The 25,831-nt window shown below is 40.1% G+C and overlaps 1 protein-coding gene across 3 annotated transcripts; it reads left to right on the plus strand.

Moving 5' to 3' along the window:
- The first annotated feature begins 16,692 nt into the window (after window positions 1-16,692).
- On the plus strand, window positions 16,693-20,840 carry LOC309696324 (uncharacterized protein). 3 transcript variants are annotated; one of them, XM_082517513.1, is made up of 4 exons: window positions 16,693-17,201; window positions 18,326-18,481; window positions 18,566-18,658; window positions 19,455-20,840. In XM_082517513.1, exons 2-4 carry the CDS (start codon window positions 18,410-18,412, stop codon window positions 19,764-19,766), a joined length of 477 nt encoding a protein of 158 aa, XP_082373639.1. In that variant the 5' UTR covers window positions 16,693-17,201; window positions 18,326-18,409; the 3' UTR covers window positions 19,767-20,840. The 3 variants fall into 3 exon arrangements, with proteins under 3 accessions (XP_082373639.1, XP_082373640.1, XP_082373638.1); XM_082517514.1 differs by lacking the exon at window positions 16,693-17,201 and adding an exon at window positions 17,906-18,066; XM_082517512.1 differs by lacking the exon at window positions 16,693-17,201 and having other exon boundaries at window positions 18,270-18,481.
- The last annotated feature ends 4,991 nt before the right edge of the window (window positions 20,841-25,831 follow it).

Below are 25,831 nucleotides of genomic sequence, written 5' to 3' on the forward strand. Positions count from 1 at the left end.
TGTGGAAAACACTTTAGTTTGTGGGACGATCAAAGTGAAACTAATTTTATTGATTTAATACATATTGTTGGTGATGAATAACATACAAATCTAACCAGTCAATTCCTTAATTCGTATCGAGTAAAATCGAGAAAGCAACATGAGGACCAAATAGTAGTACATTTCTATATTTTCTCCATCACCAATGGAATAATAACAGTGTGATTCACAGTTTGCGCTGCTGTAACTTAAAAGTTGGACTTTGTTCAGTGGTGTTAGGTGTTCTGTAGAGTGAAAAGATTTACCATACATCAAGAATGTCATGGTGGATTTGATGCACACTACATCTTCGTGAAGTACTGACGTGTCAGATCCTCCAGATCCAAATGAAGCTTCAAACCTGGAGGTCAGGTTAGAGTGTAAAGATTAATCAGCAAAGTCAGTGTCTTCACATCATTCTTGCAAATCACATGCGAGCCGAAATACAGCAGAAATGCAGGCTAAAGCAGAAGCAGAACAGAATTTGCCAGACATCAAATAGACATGGAAATTGAGATAGCTTACATTGCTGCAATGCTTAATGCACATAAATAATTAACTGCTGCAGACAATGAAGATGGTAAAAGTCATGTTATCATCACTGGCCCTCCTTTATCTCCAGCTGTGTCACAACAACACACTGATGAATACATCAATGCACACTTCTTTCATCAGCAGATGAAAAGAAGAATACTTCAGAGTCTTGGTATAAAAGTGTTACATATGCCAGCCAACCTATGTTGCAGCCTTTCTTTCTCTCCTCACACACCCCAACAATTTCAAGACACTGCAACCATCATTCACGCCAACCTTAAAGCCTATTGCCCATTCTTATTTCACAGTGGGGTCCTCATGAAATCAGTGGCAGACCTAAACAGATTTTTTACAGAGGTCTCGGACCTTGCTGCCTTCCTTGCTCATCATGATCTTCTTACGGCAGAGTATTTGACTGTTGGAAGTCAACCTTTCGCAACTCCAAAAAAAAAAGCTTAAATCTTAGACCTAGCGAGGAACTAGACTTACTTACCAAATGGATTGGAGGGGGGAATAACTTCAGCATGCTTTAAGAACGAGAGCAGTCTACGTCAATAATCCAGCGGCTGATCTTGACAGATTGTGGCAACGGTTAGATAAGAACTTCGGGAAGTTCTCCAGAGGTCATTGAAGCTTTGCTTTTCAAATGTCTTGAGAACTTCCCAAAGATCTCTAATAAAGATAACTACGGAGCCCCGCAGGGGACATGGGAGAAAAAAAATTAAGACGGACTTTTGCGAAATCTCGCAAAACAAACTCGGGATCTCGCAAAACTTTTAGCCGCATTCTTCGGACGCTGGCTCGAAGCCGACCGGGAGGTCGAGGCACGATGTGCCGGGAAAGCGGTGTTCCTCCCGGCTGTAGTAGGTCTCGAGCTAAAGGGAAGAATGCGGCTAAAAGTTTTGCGAGATCTCGCAAAAGTTTTGCGAGATCCCGAGTTTGTTTTGCGAGATCTCGCAAAAGTTTTGCGAGCAAAAGTCAGTCTTAATCTTTTTTTTCTCCCATGTCCCCTGCGGGGCTCCGTAGATAACTGACATCTTCAAGAGCTTGCTGATCTTTTCCTTGAGGTAGATGCAGCAAAAAATTAGGGCTACCTATCTGGTTTGAGCATCCTCAATTCAGCAAGAGGAATCAACTCAATTCTGGAAAAGCTCCCACAAAACCTTCAAGAGTCACGGGTTACTGAAGGCACCAAATACAAACAAAATCGTTTTGTTCATTACCCACCAGTCTCATTCTTTGTTAAATTTGTTGACTATCATGCAGTAATGAGAACAGACCAAAGCTTTTCCCTCCAGAGCTCTAGTGCAGCCCCCCTGAAATCTGAGAGAATTTTAGATAATCAGTGGAAGACCATGTTTCCCATCTCTGCTAATAAGACAGAGGTTGAAGCCTTCAGATCTCCAGATGGCAAAATGCCTGGCATCGATCCAGACAAGCATCGTATGATTTACAAGAAAACAATTACTCTGGAAAAATGTAGGGGTTTCAGAATGAAAACTATGGATGAGAGGAAGAGTTTTCTCAAAGAGCATTTCATGCTACAAATGCTGCATGTCTACAAACCATAAAGCTAGAGATTGCAAGGCTGTTATTCACTATTCAGAGTCCAACTCTGAACATGTTCAAAGATGTGTTTAATCAATGTATATCCTAAAGGATGTCCTGAAAAAAAGGAAGAAGCTGTATGTGTAACTTGTCATACCCTCACATATGGTTAGTAACAAGTTACTAGTCAGGTCTGCTTTCTTTGACATATTCAGCATTCAGGGAGCCGGCTCTTCTTACACCTTGAAAACACGTCCTAGCGTAATACACACAGTGGAAGAAGGGCCATGGACTTTGTGATAGCTCTAGATGGTGACGTACTCCTAGAATCCAATCCATTATTATTATTATTATTACTTATTGAGTGAAACTTAACTCCCAATAATAGAGAAGAAATTCCCGTACCTGAAACAAATGAAAAACAAGGAGCAAAAGTTCAACAACAGGGAACAAGAGTCCAAAAAGAGCGTCTACAATGGCACTGATGCTCCAGCAACAGCCCACACATAATCCAGAGTGCCGGAGGACAGCAGCACAGGAGCTCAAAGTGAAAACGACCCAGAAGTCGACAGCTCCAAAAGTCCAGAAGTCAGTTAAGCAGGCCAACCGCGTGGAAGGTAGCGGCGGTGACTGAGCAGGTCGGGAGGCCGGTGTTCTGAGAAACCATCCTACTCTGACAAAACATCCTACCCGTATCATAATTTGACGGTGACTTGCGACTAAACCTAACCCTACCCCTAACCATAAGCTTAAGAAGTATTCCAGATGGGTGACAGAAAAAGAAGTTAATTCGGCATTGGTGTTTTGCGCATGCACCACGTCTGCAGATGACGGCTTGGGAGCTGCAGAGTGTTGAATAGGCTCAGTCGAGACTCCAGCAGGAGCTGATGCAGGGCCAGAAGGCGTTGAGACCCCTGGCTGAGTGTGTAGCTGACCAGGTGGCTGAGTGGCTGACAGAACTGAAGACTGAGCTACAGAGAGCGAAGCTAAGGGCTGATCTATGGGGAGTGGAGATGATTGTGGTGACGTGTCAGAGGTGGTGGAGTGGCTGACTGGACTGCAGGCTGGGTGACTAACTGGGCTACAACCTTAGCTGAAGGCAGTAATGATGGTTGTAATGGAAGTTGAGTTGGTGGTTACAGTAATGACTAAACCAAGGGCAACTTAATAGGAGGCTGAACAGCTAACTGGGCTAGAGACTGAGCTGAAGGCTGCTGGGCAGCTGACTGGATTGGCAGGGACACTGGAGACTGGGCTACAGACTGAGTGATTGAACTGGAGCCTGAGCAGCTGACTGTCGTGACAGTTGTGGTGGAAGAGGAGCTTGTGGTTGGGGAGCAGGAGGCTGAACTGCAGGCGACTGAGCAGGAGACTGAGCTATGGGCTGGCTCGTACTGTCACGATCTGGGAGGCAAATCGTCAGGAGAAAGAGGATTTGGACCCAAACGCAAGCAGGGACGACACCGTAGCTGTGAGAAAGTTTATTAATAATGAAAGGCAAAATGCAAACCAAAGCATCGCAGAGAACTACTCTAACAAAAACCTAAACTGGGAACAGCTACAAAATAATAATGAAAGGAACAAAAAAAAAAAAAAAATCACTGGGAAGCTCTATCACACTCTCTCACGTCTTCTTGCCCAAACTCACACACGCTCATACGGCAGGGAGGTCACAGGTCCGGGGAGGAAAGCCTGTAGCAGAGGAAAGGGAAATCACTCACAAACAAGAATACTAAAGCACAGGAGCTGGGAGAAACACTAACGTCTGTAGTACAATCATCTAGCGACGAGAGGATCTGTTTTCCAGCCTCAAATAGTGCTCCAGGTGATGACAGCTGATTGTTGTCAGGTGTGTGGGCCAAGGGCGGGAGCCCACAGTGAGCTCCACCCAGGCAGAGAGGGAGAGAGAGAGAGAGAAAACCAAACAACACATGTAGCCTTGTGGGGCCGGCCGGGCAGGCACGGAGACCATGACACATAGCAGAGTAGTGCTTGGCTAAAACTTAAATGAGTCAAGACGCTTTTACGTTTATGTTCACAATTGTGTGCAACAGATCAAACAGCCCACAAGAGCAAACCAGTGGAAATGTGTCTACCAACAACTACCCAGCTGATCGTGCAACCAGGTGACCAGCTAACATTTTCTTCTGGCTAACAGGATCTGCATTTCTAGTGGATGTAGCACAGAGACAATGTTACCAGGAGATTTTCTGCCTCGCTGAACCTAATTTAGATCAAGAATTACAGTCAGAGATCACAACTTGTGTCACCAGTCTGGCACACAACAAGCTTAGCAGCACACGTTTTGAACGGTTCTCTACTTGGAGTACTCTTTGAAGGCGTGTTAAGTGTTAAATTTATCTCAGTGAAGAGCAAAAAGCTGCAATAATCTTTGCTCTTCAGAGAGAACTGTATTCAGATGATGAGGGCAATAGATTAGTATTGGTATGGCTTAAGGTGCACATCTAAAATGTCCCAACCAGGTGAATTATTACATTTAAAACATGCTTTAAATAAAAGAATCTGTAAAAACATGGAACTTCCAGTTGATTTTAAACCCAAACTCTGAACATACAGTAGATACATGGGTTTAGTATACGTAAGAATAAGAAAACCCCTTATCCAAATTCCTTCTACAGGATGATGAAAATGAAAGTAGAAGCAAGTTAGGATTTATATGACTTACCCCCCCCCCCACACACAATCTTTCAGGGACCTCTTCTTTTTGCAAATGGGGAACTTGACCCAGCACTGGTAACATTATTGTTTTTACCCATTACGCTCTACTTATTATAGGTAAGCAGAGGCTGGGGTTGGGGTAATGAAAACAGATGTGAGAGGTCAGCGTGAGCACTGAGTTAGCAGCTGTGATCATGACAGTAAGAAATGAGCTTGCTCTGGAGGGAGAGAAGCACAATGTTTCATCATTTCAAGTCCACCTGGAAGGCATAACTGCAACAGAGATAAGATGTGCCTTGCTCCAGGACACGTCAGTGGCAGATGCAGAGGAAGGACGATGCACTAGAAGTTTAAATCAGTAAAGATTAAATATTCAGTATTTGGTCACAAGCTCTGCAGCTTTACTACTATCAGGATATTACTGCACCAGCGTGTTCAGTACATAATCCACTACATATTTCTCTAAGCAAAGCAGAGCGCATGTGCAGGATGCCATCTCTGTTTCCCAGATGCCCCAGGATGCACCTGGAAAGGCAATGCAAAGCAACAGCAATGCGCATAAAGAAAATACACACAGAGATAAAAACACATCAAACTGCCAACACATGGCTTGAATTGTAAAATATATGTCAAAAGTTGGGTACTTGTGGGTGAACAAGTAAGATGAGATGTTTACTGTCAGTTTCAAAGGACGTAAAGGACACAATCTGCATTTAGGCGAGGGGAAGAGAAATCCAATTTCACTGTGTATACTGCTGTCGCATTTTAATGTCAGCCATAAATGTACTCCAGCTGAATCATATCCAGAAGCAAACTGGATGTGATATGAATGTTAAAGGGTCTATATATATATATGAATTACTGTTAAGCCCCTCACAGCAAAAACTGCTTGTCATATATATATCTTCAAGGCATAAAAAAGGTCTTTGCTGTAATTAGCAAGATTATTTGTCTGTTTTCTGATCATCCGTCTTTCTTGTGGTTTTTGACCATAAAGGGCCACTGTAGCTCAAATGATGACAGAATAAGAGGAGTTGATTCTTACAGTTTCTGATTTTGTACCTGCCAATCCAGGTTATTTAACGTCAAATGTCTTTTCACTTCAAGTGTAAGGAGACCAGGTGTCCGTCTATATGGCATTTTGTCAGTCTGTCCCTTTGTCTGTGTAATCCCTATCAATAGTCCTTTGCCGTGGTGAGCCACAGGCGGTTGGCCTCTCTCTGTATGAGTCTGATCCCCACAGCCTGTGAAGTCAAATGTTGACAGAGAATCACAAACCCCATCAGAATACTAAAAAGGCCAGTGAGTGCTTTTATGAGAAAGTGAGAGCAGGAGTAGGAGCACCCATACAAGCGTGTGTTTGTGTGTATGTGAGTGTGTCTTCATATTCCTACACTATAAAAATGACAAGCCAGGTAATGTCTTGTATTTTGTACCAAGAATGATCACCCTTACTTCAGGGAAATTTTGTGCAGCTGCTCTTTAATTCTTCAAAATGACCTTTTTCAGAGAATAATCATGAACCCCCCAAAGAAAACCCCCCACAAAAAACCCTCAGTGAGACAGTTTCTCTTTTTTACAAAACAAATGTCCTGAAAGAGTTAGCATACTGCTACAAGTCTGCAAGCTATGGTAGCTATTGTAAAATGAACCTGATAAGCTTTCATTCCAAATAAAATCTCTTGCCAACCTTGTCTTTTTTCTTTTTCTTTTTTTTGCAGTGCATGCATGTTATTCTTTGTGCCTGGCATTGTGAGTGTGTGTTAGAAGGAAGAAAGAGAATAGAAGAGTAAAGGAGATAGAGATAGAGATGAAAGGCCAGTGTTGAGTATAGTGGCTTTCCTGCACGACTCTATGGTTTCTGAAGGGTGTCTTGGCCTCTCATACAAATGAGTTTGCATCTTATCAGCTCTCCACGACACTGAAGTCCAAATAATGAGTACTTGGCCGTAGTGGTTGGGTGCACTCGATTTGGTCTGCCAAGCACACTGAAACCTTTAAAATAAAAACCACTAAGCATTAGTTGGAATGAGAGTAAAGCTTAATGAAGTGTGTGTAACCTCAGCTGACAAGATATAATTGTCGTGCCTAAAGATTCACCATATAACAACAGCATATTTCTATAGTGTCGCAGGGTTTTGCTTTGAAGTCTGGTAAATTTTAATGGAGCACTAAATAAAAGCTGTAATATAACCATGTTAATAACTAACAACAGTGTAGCCAGTGTAAATATGTTGGTTTTCCATCTGTAAAATCAAATTAGTTGCACATAATGCATGCATACAGTTGCTTAGTCATGATTGCAATGTTACCATTTTATATAAAATAGAGAGCAATTGTTTATTTACAATATCAAAAATAGGGATAATAACATTTCAAAATACTGCGTGCACATGTTTAAAATGTAATTATGTATTGTTTCATTTACTTAAAGAGAGTGTTGTACAATCAAAAGCTCATTTACACTTTCTCTCCACGATTTTGCAGATTGTAAAAATGGAGGTTTTGCAACAGAAAGCATACAAACAGCTGGTTAATGGAGACATTAATCTCAGAGAACCTACGCTGCATTAAAAATGATTTAGCTGTTGGTAAAAATCTGTCACACTGACTAAAATCAAAGCACATGGTGGGACAGGGGTAAAATAATTAGAGGGCATTTTAGCACAAAGATCCGACATCCTCATGGTATCTACTAATCAGTGATGATCCACGTGTAATGCTATATTAATTGGATGAAATGGCCAAAAGAAAAAAACAACACCATGTAATATACTTGACTAGACTGTCTCGTCTGCTTGAGCACAAAAAACTACTTAAAATACTGTTTCATGCTCTCTTGAAATAATTCTTAAGATGTGCTGTCTGACTATATTGGCAATCAATGTATTTATAGCTGTTGCTGGGGGAGTATAGAGAGTGTTGCATTAACTTGTAAACATGAAAAGAGCCAAAAATAGTTGTGGCCAGAATGAGAACTGGCAAGACAGAGAGAGAGGAAAACAATCATCATGATGTCGGTGTGAATTAATTAACTGGCTTCAGAAAGTTTCACAACATAGCCATGCAAACCAACTTATTTTTGTGTTAATAGCCACCCATTAATCTCTTAGATTTCCATTCAAATTCAGCAAAAATAAAATAAAAGTAATAAAAGTAAAAAATCAGGTGAAAGAAAAGATATCCCAGTAGCAGCATTTGTCTGAGCAGCGTGAACGCAGTGTGACAGATTTACTTTTTTGGCCTGATCGGGACAACGTTTGTTTAACAAGCGTTTCAGTGCCGTCACACGTATCCTGCATTAACCATCACCATTCTTTTGCTGCCGCAGTCGCCCCTTACCCTCAAAGCAATCATTTAACCATAACCTTATCTTGAGTTCACATTGATTTTCTCGCCAGTGTTATTGCTATTAAAACACCTACCGGAGGACACTAAGTCAATGTCAGTGTCATTGTCAGTGTGCGGGGGGGTCACATGTTTCCTCTCTTAGGCATCTTTTTTCTTGTGACATTATCCAAATTCACGAGTTTGTTTACTGACAGAAAATGCGTGGGTTTGAAAATGTCTGAGTCATTGCTGTGCCCCACTGATGAAGTGAGCAGATTGGAAATGGGAAGGTTAATGAGATTTTCACAAAGTGTCCGTCTAGCGGTTTGAACCCAGATTAAATTGACACAGTCTGATTAAAATTAATTGACCTGTGAAATGAGTGTGTCCCTCAACAGTTAAGGATTGATGGATATCACAAAGGGTTCAAGAGGGAAGAAGACATTATTGGGGAAAAAAGGAAAAATTAACTATGTTTGTTTGGCAGTAAAGGGCATATATGGCAAAAGACAGCTCATGTCAGCTCATCAAGACAGGTATACTCTGACACACACACTTCTGGGGATTATATACATTATATATTATCTTAAACCTGAACTGGAAGTGTTTATGTAAGAGAACAAAGCCTTGCTAGCAGCTCTGCATGTCGCTCATGCTGACAGTGCTGTCAAATAGAAAGCTTAATGTTCACTATGTGGTATGCTAACAATATAGTAATATTTGCAATATCATGGAAATCTTATTAGCATATAATGTAGTTAGTCATAAAACACAGATCCCTGTATGTTAGACAATGTAAAGCCTCAGCTCACCTTGGACTCCATACTGTATATACATTATTGTATTATTGTAAGTCCATATGCAGACAAAACACCTAGTCTCTCATTACTGTAACAGCCGTATGAGTTCATCCCCGAAATAAAACCCATTTCCACGCCTCGAATGACCCTTTTGTACAAATAGTTAACTGCAGTTCATAGTCTACAGTGTTGGACTAATTCACTTTCAGTTCATAGTGATGGAAACTCTAATTGAACAGCCATTAAGACAGTAATGAGGAAGCCTCTTAAGGAATTAACTGAACTGCGACTGAGTTATGCATCTATTCTATGAAAAGGACAGAATTTATCACACTGTTGATCAAATCAATCAGAAAAACAGCGACTGTTTAATTACTGCATTTACTCAAAAATGCAATAAAGATGCAAGGCCAGGTGCACGACTAGAGATACTACAAACCTTGCTGGAAGCAGGGATATAAAAATCAATGTTCCTCACATTCGGCAAGGCCATGCCTCACAAACATAACAAGGATGCTGATGGTATTAGCACAGTCCAATGAGTGGGCATTACTGCTGCAAGGCCATAACTAGGATGTGGTGGATGGATGGCATTACTGAGAGAATGTCATGCTTGGAAAAGCTTCATTGTGTATTTCATTAAAGGATGTGCTGCTTGACTGGCAAAGGGTATGGCACCGCATAGAAGTGACTAATCCAAACTGAGCTTTCTTTGACACTATCTATCTATCTATCTATCTATCTATCTATCTATCTATCTATCTATCTATCTATCTATCTACAGTAGTACATAGTAACACTATGTTATGTTAAGTAGAATTTTATAAAATATTTCCACATTTGCTTCTATTCCAAGAACAAGCACTGCAAGCATTAAGTATGTGGAATTAAAAATTCCATTGAGAGGAAAATCATCTATTAGTGATGTGAAATTTTTAGAAAGACTTTAAATAAATTTACTGTGTATAAAACAGTAAATACAAAAGAATCATAAGCGTTTAAAAAATTGTTTAAGAAAGAAAAAGGTATTTGTTCCTTTTCATATCGGATGGAAAGCATTTAAAAGTATGGTAACCAATGAGTGAATAAAATATCATAATTGATATAATTGCTCACAGAAAATACATGTATCGAAGGTTACCCAAAATATTGGCAATAAAACTGTAAAAACATTAAAATCACCAGAAGGTAAAAGGTGATGATTAGTGATCAGCCAAAGGTGGGTAAAATAAGGCTATCTGGAAGTTGACTACTAGAAACATGAATGCAAGATGCATAACTGAAGGCTTGCCAGCTCAAAGGTCGTCCAGCTTAACAAGACCCACATCAGCTGTTGAAGAACCAGGACATGCTGATGAGGAGCAGGTTAGTGGAACATGCGACTGTGCCAGCTGACCTAGTAACAGAGGTTATATGCAAAACATCTGGGAACTATCTATGAATAGAAAACCAGAATCCCCACTAACCAAAAAGCACCTAATTGTTCAGTGCGATAATGTCAACAGGAGTCTGGTACTATCAAAGTTGGATCAAAGAGGCTATAACACAGTGGTAATGGTGGTGAGCAATATAGAAATAATGGAAGCACCTAGAAACACTTGCGTATAAGATACAACAAGCTTTTCAATACTGAGGCTCTACAAAGTGCCAAACAAAGGCCACAACTCTAGCTACAATGCTGAAGAGATACCAGAGAAGCAAAGGTCAAGAGAATAAATGGCCTGTTCTCCACATATCCATCCAGGGTGTGCTCTCACCTACAAGGTAATAGTAGCACACGCACAGCTGAGACTGAGCAATACTGGGGGAACATCTGGGGTAAAGAAGTCCAAGACCAATGCCAAGCGACTGGTGGACATTAGAGCAGACAACAACAAGCAAGAACCAGTCGATCTTACAAAGACACACATCCAACAATAAAATCTCTAGAATAAATGAGCTGCACAGCACCAGGCTATGACATGATCCATGGCAGAAGAAGCTAAGGAATTCTATGATTGTCTGGCAGCACAAATAAGGGGTCTGCTGCCAACAGGCAGTCATCCAAACTGGCTAACACAAGGCAGAACAATCCCAGTCACAATGGATTCCCACAAGGGTACAACACCATCAAACTATTGTTGGTAGTAACTATTAAAATGATCTGCTCCTCCACAACATGGAAGGTCCTTTCAGACTTTTAGAACAGCATCTTAATAACCAAGCTGAGTAAGCATATGAGGAAAGCTCAGAAAGGCATTGGAAATAATACCAAAGAGCCAAAGCACCAGATCCTGGTTCACCGAGCAGTATTTTATGACTTTAAGATGAGGCAAACAAACCTGAGCACCACTTGGATTGACTTCAAGAACACCTGCGACTCAGTGCTCTCCAAATGGATAGTGGAGTGCTTGGCACTGTACAAGGCTAAGTGTAGACTGATAACATTCATTAGGAACTCATTCGGACTGACTGTGGAAACTCGAAGGCAATTCCACAAGTCACAGTTAAATGTAGAATATACTGAGATGATGGACTGATAGGAGGACACAGATTCCATTGATGTCAAGGCACAAAAATGTCTTGCAATGCACAGAGGTCACCCGAAGTCCAGGCTCTTTTATCAAAAGAAAGAGGGAGGGTGAGAATTAGTGACCATCAGTTGCACAATCCAAGATGAAACAGGCACCATCTGCAAACACATCAGGAAGATGGCCTCCTGAGATGAGCTGCTCCAAGAATGCCTCAGGCAGCTGAAGACAGATGGTGATGCAGAACAGAAAGAGAAACCATCATGGATGACCGAGCCCCTGCATGGGATGTACCATCCACAGAAAAAGGAAGTGGCAGACTTAAAAAAAATCCTGCCAAAAGTCCGTCCTAAAGTACAGAGGTTCTAATCATGGCAGGATAAGAACAGCCCTAAGCACCAGGTCCATAGAGGCAACAGTCTAGCTCAGGAGATAAGACCCACATTGCAGACTGTGCAAAGGTCCCCTGGAGACTATCCAACACATGATGTAAGATGAATGCTGGGACCACATACACTAAGAGGCACAACCAAATGCCTGGGATAGTGTGGAGGAACATCTGTGCATATGGTCTAGAAGTTCCCAAGTCCTGATGGGAGACACAACAAAGGGTGGCTGAGAACAACGGGGCCTGTGGGACTTTGAGTTTGGACCGACAAGCACCTGGTGGCCAACTAACCAGACATAGTGGTGGCTAAAAAGGAGCAGAAGACCATAATTGTGACAGATGTGTGAATTCCAGCACACAGCAACACGAGTATAGGAAAACAGAGAAGTACCAGGGGCTGAAGGAATAACTGGAGCAGATAAGGAAGGTAAAGTCCAGAGTAACAGGAACATGAGAAGCTATTACCCCAAAACTGGAAGAATGGCTCCAGCAGATTCCAAGCACAATTAATCTCAATATCTTGTCCTAATAATAATAAAAATAATTTAAAAAAATTGTGTCACATAGTGTAAGAATGTAAGTAATTCAGATAAAATATGGTAAAAACATCCAGGGACAGAATATATACTCAGTCTATAATCCAAAATTGTGTCGCTATTACTTACCATGTAGCTTGTTAATATGCAGATCAGCTTCCTCCTCTACCTTGGTGGTAACACTGCATAAAGGGAAACGTAGCATGAAATACAATTACCATGCAAAACTGTCAGGAACCTGCAGCCTCCACCACTGCAGTCTTATTCTTTGAAGAGCAGTAACAATGCAATAAATTAACAGAATTGTTTCAAACTTAACTTAACAAATCTCTATTTGCTCTTCATGTACCTTATCTGTTTTTAAAGGATAAAAAAGAAATAAGGTGCTACAATCTATTCTACAGTCTTGTCTTCTTCCTTTCATCTTTATTTTCGTCACCTGTTCCACCGATTCTTCCCTCCTTTTTTGCTTTTCCCCTTTTTCAGTTGGACAACTTTGCTTTATCTTCCTTTACTTGTTTTCCTTTCTCCATCTCTCCCAAGACTGACTGATGTTGTGTTAAGGCAAGACAGACAGACGGTGGGTGAGGGATTGCCCCTGCCACCCTCTGACACCAGGCCCTATTCAGGCCGTGGAAATGATCGATGTTAAATCTAATTTTAAACACCCCCAGTTTAACTATGGCAGACAGACGGTGAGCAGAGGCTAGCGTCTGGCAACACAGCTGGGGCAACCTGATAAGACCTATGGTTAAGTCTACCTGCTGCTGTGTCTGTGTGGGTGCACGTGTTTGTGTGTGCTTCCTTCTTACTTCAGACAGCTTTCTTTGCACAGGAGCCATCTGTCCTGTATTTAAAGGGGAGTTGGAGGGCGCAACTTTAGATGACACAGATGAGGATCTCTCTGCCCTATGTGCTAAATCTACAAATATTACTCAGTGGAATACCACAGAAACAACTAATTGGTGATATAAAACACAATAAAAGTTTTGCTGATGTTGGGATTTCCCCAATGCGTGGTATAGGTCATAGGTTATTTAATGGGATTTAAATTTGCCAGTTCATCTTGTAGATTATATTAAATATGGAAACATCAAGGAGTAGTACAAGTAGTAGTGTCAAATGTACTTAGGTCCATAATTTGCTGGATAAAGTAACAGTTTTTGTAGTTTTGCAGATCTTCAGCTTTAATTCAAGGGGGTTTGACAAAGAGATTAAATTAAATTTTTAGGGATTTGAGCCATTTTTATACATAGTCCCTCAAATTTTATTAATAATTAACTGACAAGTAGTTTCATGGCAAGGTGAGGCCCATTCCCTTGTTATTGTATGTCAAATGAACAGACCTAATAGCCAAAGTTGATTCAAAGTGATGAATGGTTCAGAACAGAAACTTCACAACATCTAACTAAGCCAAGAAAATTCTTGAGGAGGTAGGCGTTTCAGTCTACAATCAAGAGATGTCTTCATAAATGAAAGTACAGAGAGTTTATAAAGATTAACTTATACACGATTGATAGAAAGAGGAAAAATACTGATAAGGAGAGCAATAGCTGAAGCATACTACATCATCTGTCAAGGTGGTAAAGTCAGTGTTATCTTATGGGCATGTATGGCTGCTGGCATTTTGTGCATTCAAGTTTTTTTTATCTGCCTAACATGAAATAATTATTATATCAATAAAAAAAATAACTTTATATTGATGATAATGCACTGCCCGTATTTGCTGAAACTTTGTGCTACAGTGAAATACTTTTTCATAGCCTTTGTAAATTGAAGTATACACCATCAGTGCCCAGAGATGCCTTAAAGGAATGTCACAAGATGTCAGCAGAGATGAGCTTGGTTAACTGAAGGTTGCTCTGGCTGTTGATTGCAAATCCTCCTATTGAAAAAACATGACACGTAAAAATGATCACACATGGCTGTTAGACTTACTGATGGGTACATTTTAATATAAATGCATCATGAAGGAACTGATCGTGGACTTCAGGAAGACCAGGAAACACTTGACCCCTGTTTCAATCCAGGGGGTCAGTGTTGACATTGTGGAGGACTATAAATACCTTGGAGTACACATTGACAATAAACTGGACTGGGCTAAAAACACCACAGCACTTTACAGGAAGGGCCAGAGTCGTCTCTATTTTTTGAGGCGACTGAGGTCCTTCAACATCTGCCAGAAAATGCTCAGGATTTTCTATGAGTCTGTTGTGGCCAGTGCGATCCTCTATGCTGTTGCATGCTGGGGGAGCAGGCTGAGGGTCGCAGATGCCAACAGACTTAATAAACTGATCCGTAAGGCCAGCAATGTTGTGGGGATGGAGCTGGACTCCCTCAAGGTGGTGTCGGAGAGGCGGATGCTGTCCAAGATAAAGACAATGTTGGATAACACCTCCCACCCACTCCATGACATGTTGGTCAGCCACAGGAGCTCGTTCAGTGAGAGACTGAGATTACCGAAAAGCACCACTGAACGACACAGGAAATCATTCCTGCCTGTGGCCATCTCCCTGTACAACGCATCCACTTAACACACTGTTTGCTGCTACAGCTACACATGTTTCTTTTCCAAATATTTATTTATAAGTGACTTATGTATGTATGTATGTATGTATGTATGTATATATATGTATATATTGTACTATTCTTAGTTAGCGTATTGTCTGTCTTGTCTTAATGTTGGTTTAAAATGGAGCACTGTAACAAAAAATAATTTCCCCCAGGGATCAATAAAGTATTCTGATTCTGATTCTGAAGTCTTTTTTTGTTCACTTGGTAACACTGATGTTGCAACCATTTTTAGTGTCCTCCCCGCTACAAACCTGGCTCTGCTCATTAATCTTTAAAACAATCACCGACCATACACTGAACCATGTAATTGTTCTGGACAAAAAGAGTAGAAGAGGACAGAAGTCAGAGAAACAAGCTTATTTTTTCAGCAACAGTGTTGTGAATTCTGGGTTTGTCAGTGTTTCTCCTTTAAGCTTTTGTAACTCGCCCTGATGATGATTTATGGCTGGCTGGGAGAGCTGATTAAATCACTGAACAGAACGCCAGGTAGCATTACCGAGGCCATCACCACTATATATGGCCGTCGCATGGCAACCACTACATTCCTTTCTGCCTGTTTGTCGTTTGAACTGCCCAATTGTCTCTCAAGCTTGCTCTCTCTCTTTCTGCTCTCATCCACTTTCCCTTTCTCTGCACGCGCAAATAGTGTCAAGAGAGAATGCGAGAGCCCCGATGAATTTAATTATTCTCTATGGATACAGCACTACAGAATTCTTAAGTTGTGCACTCCCAATTTAGGAGTTCACAAGAACAATAAAAAGAAATCACAAAGGCATGCAAGGATTGTCTAATGGATTTGCAGGTCTAAATTTATTCATGCAGGTTTCAATCTCACCTCTGTCAAATGTGTTGCATGAAATTCACTGCAATGAAGTGTACTGGTGCTTTGTTCATTGCTCTGTAGGTGCATTGATTATTATTTTTTGTCTCTCTAATGTTTTCTTAAAAAAGTTAAATCCAAACTCCTCACCTGATCGGCCACAGGGTCCAGGTTTAGAGTTTTGCTCCAGTACAGTTGTGTTACAAACTTAATCATAGATTAAATCTGCTCAGGTCCCAAAAGGTAGTGTGCCAGCAAACAGGAAAGCAACTGCAGGTTAAATAAAACTGCTGTGAATAGTATGGAATTGCACAAACAGCAATGTAAGCTAATGTCAGAGGTAGTCCTCTTTGTGTTTAAAGCTGGGACTAAACCTGCTGTAAATGCTCTGTCATGTCAGACACATAATATACCAGTTAAACAGCCTCCCAGCAGCCTCAGCAGTTGATGGCCTGTAAATTGTTGATCAGTGGCTTGGCACAGGCCACCCAAATTGATTCCAGGAGCATCCTCCAGGAGTGAGGGTGTCTCGACAAAGGCCAAATATACAGCCATGCATTAGAATGAGAAAGGGGGGGAATGGAAGTAGAGAGAGGCTAGGTAGAGGTAGAGGTAAAGAGTAGAGTGAGAGAGAGAGAAAGAAGGGTAGAAATGTCAGCGATTCTGTGTGTGTGTGTCACAATGGAGATATACACGAGAGACACGAGAGTGGAGGGTGGAAGAGAGGGAAAGAATAACAGTGAAGAATGAAAGTGTCTGTGTGTTTGAATGAGTGAGTCACAAGAGACAGAAATACATTTAGAAAGAAATAAAAAAAGAAACAGAGATATTTTACCACATAAATAATATAGATCAGTCTTTATGAAGTATATTGTTTTATTTAATATGCTTTTATATATCCATCCATTCTGCCAGCCAGCCAGACCTATCATAGGGCAGATGCCAGGATCTGAAAGTCTCTTGCTGGGCACACTCAAAAAACAGATTCAGGTCCTCCTTTCAAAGAACACATGCAAATTATGTTAGTTGTTCACAAATGCAATTAAAAAATACCAAATTAATTTGATTTTCTTTGTGTAAACCTAAAATTATTCAAAACCAGCAGAGGCTGATTCTGAACACAAAATGAATGAGTTTGTTGGGGCACTGGGGGTAGGAGGAGTGCATTTTTGCACTTAAGTATTTGTAAACTCAAAGAAATAAATTCAAGCCCCTCTTTAAGCTTAAACATTATTTTTAATCTCATTCAACGCAAATGTAGCACTCCAGCATTACTGCAATTATTATTCGTGTGGTGAACCTAAATTATTTTCTCTCAAAGCAGTCTTTGTCACAAGAACACAAAGTTACTGAGTTACACAACGGTCCGCCTTCTTTGAAAATTTTGCGCTCTTTCAGGATCACCTAAATGAATCCAGCTGCTCTTGGCCTCTCTGTACTTTTTGGATAAAACTACACCTTCAGGTAAGGTAACATATTATTTTTTCATATATCCAATTGTGTATTTCTTTATCAGCTAAATCTATGGCAATGCTATTTATCATAGAAGCTTGTAACAGTTGTTTTTTGAACTTTTGGTGGTGCTACCATTCTCTTCTCTGCTTGAATACTATTTTTTTTGACAATATAGCCAGGTCTTTTCAAAAGTGCCTTGTTTTAGAGGAGAAATTGTGTAGCTGCCAACTTTTAAGTCGGAGCATGTGCTAGCTTATTAGCAGCTAGCCATTGTGCTCAATGAAAGATGATCGTGGCTCAAGAGTTGGGCGTTTGCCTTGTAATCGGAAGGTTGCCGGTTCGAACCCCGGCTTGGACAGTCTCGGTCGTTGTGTCCTTGGGCAAGACACTTCACCCGTTGCCTACTGGTGGTGGTCAGAGGGCCCGGTGGCGCCAGTGTCCGACAGCCTCGCCTCTGTCAGTGCGCCCCAGGGTGGCTGTGGCTACAATGTAGCTTACCATCACCAGTGTGTGAATGTGTGCGTGAATGGGTGGATGACTGGATATGTAAAGCGCTTTGGGGTCCTTAGGGACTAGAAAAGCGCTATATAAATACAGGCCATTTACCATGATGTCCTATAGCTAACTTCTTTCTTACTGTTTTCTTTTTATAATCTAAAAATTATGTATTCTGTGTTTATTATTATATGCCATTTTCTAGTAGAAAGTATCGTTTTGAGGTGTCTTTAAAAGCACTACATAGTTTACTGAGGGTGCTACCAAAAGCGAACCATGTGGCCGGAAGAGTAACTGCAGGCAGCACAATGCGCACTCCCATGACGTTCAAACCTATTTATTATTATAAAAGATTTCGGCTACGTCCACACTTACACAGGTATTTTTGAAAACGGAGATTTTCCGTTTTCGTTTTAAAAAATAATCCCGTCCACAGTTAAACGCAAAAATGAAGGAAAACGCTGCTAGGAACATGCCAAAGCAACAGGTGGCGATATATTCCTAAACTCAGCTAAAAACAGTTTAGGTCTTGACAAACTTTACTGATGGTTCAAATGTTTAGCAACTTTCAGTGTGTTGATTCAGCAGTCTGTATTTAAACTTCTAGTTTATTATATTTATGTATGTTTTATTTCCAGGTGAATGCAGAGTTCCTGCAGATCACTACAAAACCCCTGCAGGCGAAGTTCTTGGCTCAGCTGGACTATTTAACAGACAAGCTGATGCAAATTTTTCAGGGGAGCAAAGGAGCAAAGGGCCAAAAGATCAAGGATATCATGGCGATCAGTAGTTTGGTCGGTACTAATGATAAACCCATCAATTAAATGCAATCAATCAATTCCATTTTTTTCACCCTTTTTTTTCCACCCTTGCATTAGTATGATGACATCGACATAAAGAGGGAGCATACTCTTAAAAGCCTGGTGATCTACTTTAATGAAGATCCAGACCTACTGTTCAAGGAGTATCTGGTACGCTTATCACACTTTCTTTTCTAGATTCAATTTGAGTTAGGTTCATCGCACACAAAATCCTCATATATTCAAAAGAGACAATATAATTGTGAAATATGTATTATTCTTAATAGTCATTGTTGAAACTTGCACTGGAGAGCACTTTTTAAGGGGACAGTTTCAGCAAAAATTCAATTGTTCATTCTTTTGGTGCTGCCATGTAGGTATCTACTGCCTCTATAAACACAGTAAATGTGGACAAAACATTCATCCATTTTCTGTCAGTGTTTCAATTCAGTTTATTTATATAGCGGTATATCACAACAACAGTCATCTCAAGGCACTTCAGAAAGTAAACACTCCAATGGAGTTCAGTTTATTATGCCAATTAGTAAAAAGTCTTCATTATAAGGAACACAGCAGATTGCATCAAGACACTAACTAGTGTCACTGCCATTACAGCAATCTCCTGGTTTCAGGAATAATGTGCATAAAACAAGCTGTTTCAAAAGGTTCCCAATTGTGATGAAATAAGGGAAATTGACCCAGCCCACACACACACACACACACACACACTGATAGACACTGGAGGAGCTGCTGCTCTATATCAAGCCCCTCCCTAAGGCAGGTACATAATACCTGAACCCAAACTATTGATAGGAAACAGATTGACGGGTTTTATTTATGTTTGGAGTGTTTATAGAGGCGGTAGAGACCCATGTTTCAGCACAAAAGGATACAAAAGCTGAGTTTTGCATAATATGTCCCCTTCCAAGTGACAGAGCCCTTAAACCTGAAACAACCTGTTTTTCAGACCTCCTCCACTGAGGATGAACGGTTGAGGTCCACTGCAGCAACTGTCATGGGTATTTACACCATCAGAAGAGAAGGGATTCAGGAGCCAGAGGATGTTGGAGTTGTCATTGAAGGTACTACAGTTATGAACAACCTCGGTAGTGTCATCGTGGCATTCATCGTCCTCTTTGGACTGATTTATGCACTTGATCTGAGCTATCCAAATGACCACAAGTACACTTTTGAGTTCTGTCAGAAGATTTTGATGAATCTGGATGGACAAAGGCTCAGTACAAAGATGCAGCAAATGAAAATGAAGATGTTTGCTTAGGCAAACAAGACCCAGCACAAAAGTTGATTTTGGCCTTTTTAGATTAGATTAGATAGAACTTTATTAATCCCTCGGGTGGGTTCCTCTGGGAAATTCGATTTCCAAAAAAAGCACAGCACCGACAGAAGTTACAGAGTTATACACACACACATATATATAAATACAGAGACAATATAAATAAAATATACGAAGGGGATAAATAGAATAAATAGGAATAAAAATAAAAATACAAGTGAATTGCACATTTCAAGTATTTTATATCTTTTGTTCAAACTGTGACCTTTTTTTCTTTCTTTTTTTTGGCCAAATGGAAGTTGTCTATTTTTGTCTGCTGTTCTGTTGTGAGTGATGTGACTTTTAATCTGTACTACTATAGATGGATGAAAGGACTGGGGAGTTAGCTCAGAAAAAGTTTCATGGTTGTAACCACCATTTTCTTTTTGATTGCTTTTGGGATTTGCAAAGGTAATAGAAAAATGTTGACAAGTTTTGTGTCTTCCAGTGTTTTAAAGTTGGTCTTCCCGTTCTTATAAGCTTGTAAATGTTTACATGTAATTGGTTTTGGAGAAGTAAAGTTGAAAGATTTTTTTTTATTAAAATACCTCCCCCTTGGTAACAGAAAAATGTTCGTCATGAAAACACACACACACACACACACACACACACACACACACACACACACACACACACACACACACACACATATATGTATATATGTGTGTATTTATGTATTGTTGGGTTGTTTCAAATCTTCAGTGACTGCCATACTATGGTGTGAATTGAAATGTTTAGTAGGTTATCATTGTGAATTTGCAAGTGTCACTATAAATATATACAATGATTCTGAAGTGAAATCTGATTTTACAGATTCCAGTTTGTTTTCAGTATTGCCTAGTAGTACAGAGGTGTGTGCTATTCAGATTTGACATTCATTACAAATGTACGTCAGCACTTTTTTGTGAGCACTTTGATTTTTGTTAAGGTTGATTTGACCATGTGACATGTATGTTTATTTACAAAATATTCTGTTTCTGCTTTTAATTCAAGTGAATAAACCCGAGTTGTAAAAACAAATTCATTTTGTCATTATTTTAATAATTAAATTAGTTTTCTGGTAATGAAAATTATGATTTAGTTGAACTCAAAATAATGATTTCAATGCAATGAAAATCTAGCTCAAGTGAATGACATTGTATTGAGTTGGACCAACCAAAACCTTTCACATCATTTTAATGTACTTTTTTTCATTTTAGCAGTATTTACGAAATTGTGTTCTACTGACTCAATTTAATTGAATTGTCATGATGTATGTAGATTAGGTTGGACCAAAATAGATGTATTACGTGGAAAACCTGCCATCAGTCCAATTGAGTTCATCCAATGACTTATTTTTTTGAGTGCATTTAGCACACTCATGTAAGGAATTAGATCAGCATTTTGGAAAACAGATGCTGACAGCAGTGTCATGTCTTAACATGAAATATGGTGTGTGGTCATAGCTGAAGATAAATGTAGAAGAACAGGTTAGTCCAAAGCAGTAAAGTAAAATAGTATAAGCTATTTACCTCTTGTTTAAATTCTACCAAGAATAATCACATAGCATCTGTGGTAAATAATAGGACCCCACCTTTTGGGTTTTTTTTTGTCACACTATGATTGTTAGGTTTGGTAGTTATCGTCCCTTCCTTTGACACTTAAGCCCTTGGTAAAATGACGTGAAGGGGAAAAAAAGTAATGTAAATTAGCGAGTGGCCCTCTCTGATTCGTGTGTCACGGAGAGGAAAATGGAGGGACTGGAAGGGGCAGCTAAATGGCTAAGAAAATCAAACAGCTTAAAGGATGAGAAAAAGCAAATGATGAAATTGGACTGACCTTTAAAATGTCTGATCAAACGCTGTATTCTTAATTCTGGTGGTTTCAGACATCCGTGCCTCTTTTCAAAGTGCATTTTCAGATTCATTGAAGAAAAAAAAATCCATTATTTATTATTAATTGGTGTACTTTGGCTCACTTTTGACTGTTTTCTTTTATTTCAGTAAATCCATTTTTTTGAAATATTAAAGAGGTTAATAATCTTTTACTTTGTAATTCACTCAATTTTATTTGGATAATTTAATCAATTTGCCTTTAAATGTGTTAATCTTTGATTTTTTATTTTTGTGCAATTATCTTTTAATTAATTTATAGATAGATAGATAGATAGATAGATAGATAGATAGATAGATAGATAGATAGATGTGTCTTTAACACACCTCAGAATAGCCACTCACAACAAAATACACCAATTAAAAGCTCGGGAGCTATGGGACTTCACTCATTAACTTGCAAAGTTTTGGAACCAAACAGAGACCAAATTCATCAAACCAAAGTTTAGAATGTTATTTCTGCCCGCCAGTGTAATTTATCACGTTTAGGGAAGCTGTCACCAGTTAAGTGGATTGCCCGTAATTGTGGCTGGCCCATCACTAAACAGAACCGACTAAACCAGCTCATCAGGGACAGACTTGTGAAATGGAGGGTAGCGATCTCTTTATCCCTCAGCAGAGAATTGAAGGTGGCAATCTCTCTTTCTCTTAACTTGCCTGTCTTTCCTGTGCAGTGTTTTTTCTTCCTTCCTACTTTAATGCCTCACAGCTCTGCTCTGGATGTATATCAGATGTATTATTGTGAAAGGGTTTGAAATGCTTAACAAAATGCAGAAGGATTTATCTAAATACGCAAGTCCTGCGTGAATACTGGGAAAACTCCTGCTACACAATATCCATACAATACATTATTGCTCTTTCATGCTATGTTTATACTAGACTAAATAGTATTTTAGATTTGAGTGAAAACTAATTCTTACAATTCTCACTTTTCTAGATCAGTCATGTTATGATCAGCTAAAATTGTGATTCCACCTCTGAATGCTCTCTTTGCTGTTTTTGTTTTCACAGGGACGTGAATTGTTTGCATAACTTCCAGAAAATCCAAATTTTGTGGATGAGTACACACAGCAAATGTTCAGGCAGGCAACCGCAGTGCCAGATGTGCCTTGAACAAGACCTGTGACGAGGACTGTCTGGGTGCCTATATTTAAAACAAACAGAGAATCAGACATTCATTCAGTCCTGTTGCACTAGCTCCTACCCTCAAATCATATTGAAGATGCGGTACAATGTGGCATCGCTCATATTTAAGCTGCTCTCTCTCTTTTTTGTAATAAAAAGCAAACTCTGAACCCCACAGTGACAGTTTGTAGCAGCTAACACTGTTTAAATTGCACTTCAGCTCTTTAGCCTGTGCACACTCAGACAGACTTTTACAAGCCTCAGCCAACGGGCCAAGCCCGGTCATTTCATGCCAGAGATCCACGCCAATTTCTCAGAGCTGACTGATTTTTTAAGAGAGATCGATGAACCCGAGGCTTATCAGATGAACAGATGTCACACAGAGAACTATGGGTAATTACACTGGACTCACAATTCCCATCATCCCTATCCCCCCATGTGATTGAGTTTGTGTGAGTGTGGGTCAGAGAAAAGAGAGAGGCTCAGGGGCAGCTGGTTGTCTTCTTTTATGAGGTATGTCAACCTAAATAATTACTTTGCTGTGATTTGATCCCGTTAAATGACAATCTTCTGCTTTCTGTGTGAGATGTAAACCGGCTATAGTTTTTGGGGTAAAGTTCATAATTAAGATGTGACAATATTCACAGAATTTTTAAATAAGGTTTGTATTTGATGTGTATCATTGCTGCTGGAGTTAATGCCTCATGTTCTGCACTGTTAAAAAGAAAAAGCTGGGAAAACTCAAAATATCAAGGCAACATGATTGAATCCATTTTCAATATTTCTCAAAGTTTGACTGCTGTTGACTTTCCTAAGAGTTACATGTTTAGACAAGATTTTTGGCTACCTGAATTTTCATGTTCACCTAATTACAATATTCCTGTGAGGTTAACAATTAAATTCTATCTTCAGTGCCACATATTGCTACCCTCCCTGAGGATGGGTTTGTGTTCGTTGTATTTGAAAAATCAGGGACCTTGTATATACTGTAACAACACATGTAAGCTTGTGTGGTGGGGTGTGGTCTGCGGTGCCGTGAGGATGCACCTGCATGGCATCCGCAATCACGCCCACGGGGACTCAGGGGTTGATGGGTGTTGTGGTGGTGTGACATATGTTGAATAAAGATGGCTCAAAACAGATCTGTGGTCCCGCCGTGCCTTAATTCCAAAATGAACTGCTGAATATAGTTAAATGCATAGTTTCAAGTGCTTCCGAAAATTCATTCAAATAAAATGATTTGTTGCATTATTAGCAACGTTTAACGTAACATTTCCAAAAATGTTGGAGATTCTGAGAACTGGAGAAATGAGTACTGGATCCATGTGATCTTTGTGCCCTCGGGAGGCGCTGCATTAAAAACAGGAATGATTCTGTGTTGGAAATCACTGCATGGACTCAGGAACGCGTCCAGAAATCACTGTCTGTGATCCGTGTTCACAGACAGTGATTTCTGGCATCTATTTCAGTCACATCTACAATTGAAGATTAAAGTTCTGTCATGCAAACAAGAAACCATATGTGTAAACGATCTAATAATACTGCTGTTGTCTCTGGGCTAAAGCTCATTTAAAGTGGACTGAGACAAAGTGGAAAACTGTTCTGTGGTCAGACAAATAATATCACTTCCATCCTCCTACACCATGACACCCACATAGAGCTGTTCCAGAGTAGTTAAAGCGTGTAGGGTAGTGAAAGCTGTAACCTTTGGAGGTCCTTCAGGTGAACTGGAGATACATCCAAACATAAATGAATAATACCTGCATGTTTAAAGATAAAATGTGTGTAAATATATACACACACATCAGTTTAATATGAACACTATTCACAACAAACCAGTTGTGAGAAACGTTACATCCACTAAACTAAGAATCAGAATGCTCCACAGTCAAGTGCATATATGCTCACATGGATGTCTACAAGGACAATGCTGTAATTTGTAAGGCTGACTTAAGCAACAACAAAATCCTTGTTATGTAGCTTAGGGAAAACTCATTAGGGAAACAATGGGGGAGGAAGTTTGTTGGACTGACAAGCCTTCATTCTTTTTGTCATTGGCATATCTTTAATTCTGAGTCAGCTATATTTGAAAATTGTACTGAGATGATCAATTACTAGTTGGCACTATTACCCTGGAGATCATTATACTTGCCTTAGAGAATTCAGTTCAGTCAGCACCACTGTAGTTGAGGGACTATTGTTAGTTCCAGCTGCAGTAACTTATATTTTGGCAGTGTGGCTTCGTTCTGCTATTCCATTCTACGTGCATGACTGCATAAGACAGAATAATCATTCCTGCCTGCCTTTCCATGTGCATCCATGTAAGAGGTCTGCTACTCTTTAAGTCAGATCCAAAACAAAAGGAGCAGCTGTTGTGGAGGTGGGCTGCAAAGCGACTTGCAGGCACACAGGAAATGTGCACTGCAGCTGTGCTTGACTTCTTAGCAAATCTGTTCAATTATATAAATCTTATAGAAGCCTGTGCAGGGTTCTAGTAAGACTATAATTCCCATCTTGGCTATATCATAGTGTGTGGATAATGTGGACCCAGAGTTGCAGAGTTGAAGACTTAGTTGCTGGACTAAACAGCCACTTCACAAACGCATGGCACAACACAGAAGAGCCACCTCCACAGGACAAGACTCAGCAGTCCATCTGCACCTTAAGGATAAAGGACACTCTTTCGAGGATGCCAATGTTCACATTTTGGACAGAGAGGACAGATGGTTTGAAAGAGGAGTGAAAGAAGCCATCTATGTCCACTGTGAGCGACCATCTTTGAACAGAGGCGGGGGTTTACGACACCAACTCTCTGCCATCTATAATCCAGTTTTGAGATCCCTTCCCAGACGCCTTAACGCCCACTCACATCCTGGGCCATCTGACCTCAGGAATTCGCATGATAAGGTGGGGCCAGGTTTCACAATGAACTCACCCGAAACTCTGGCTTATTGGGACCCACACCCAGTTTCACACCTTGGCTCAGGCGATTAGAGGATCATCAGGGGGTCCTTT

This window comes from Aulonocara stuartgranti (assembly GCF_965226115.1).
Source record: "Aulonocara stuartgranti genome assembly, chromosome: 20".
NCBI classification, from domain to species: Eukaryota; Metazoa; Chordata; class Actinopteri; order Cichliformes; family Cichlidae; genus Aulonocara; species Aulonocara stuartgranti.

Coding starts and splice junctions, on each gene's coding strand:
- LOC309696324 (XM_082517512.1), top strand. CDS start 18,311: ATGTTTTATTTCCAGGTGAATGCAGAGTTCCTGCAGATCACTACAAAA. Junction 18,482..18,565: donor TCATGGCGATCAGTAGTTTG/GTCGGTACTAAT, acceptor CCCTTGCATTAG/TATGATGACATCGACATAAA. Junction 18,659..19,454: donor TACTGTTCAAGGAGTATCTG/GTACGCTTATCA, acceptor CCTGTTTTTCAG/ACCTCCTCCACTGAGGATGA.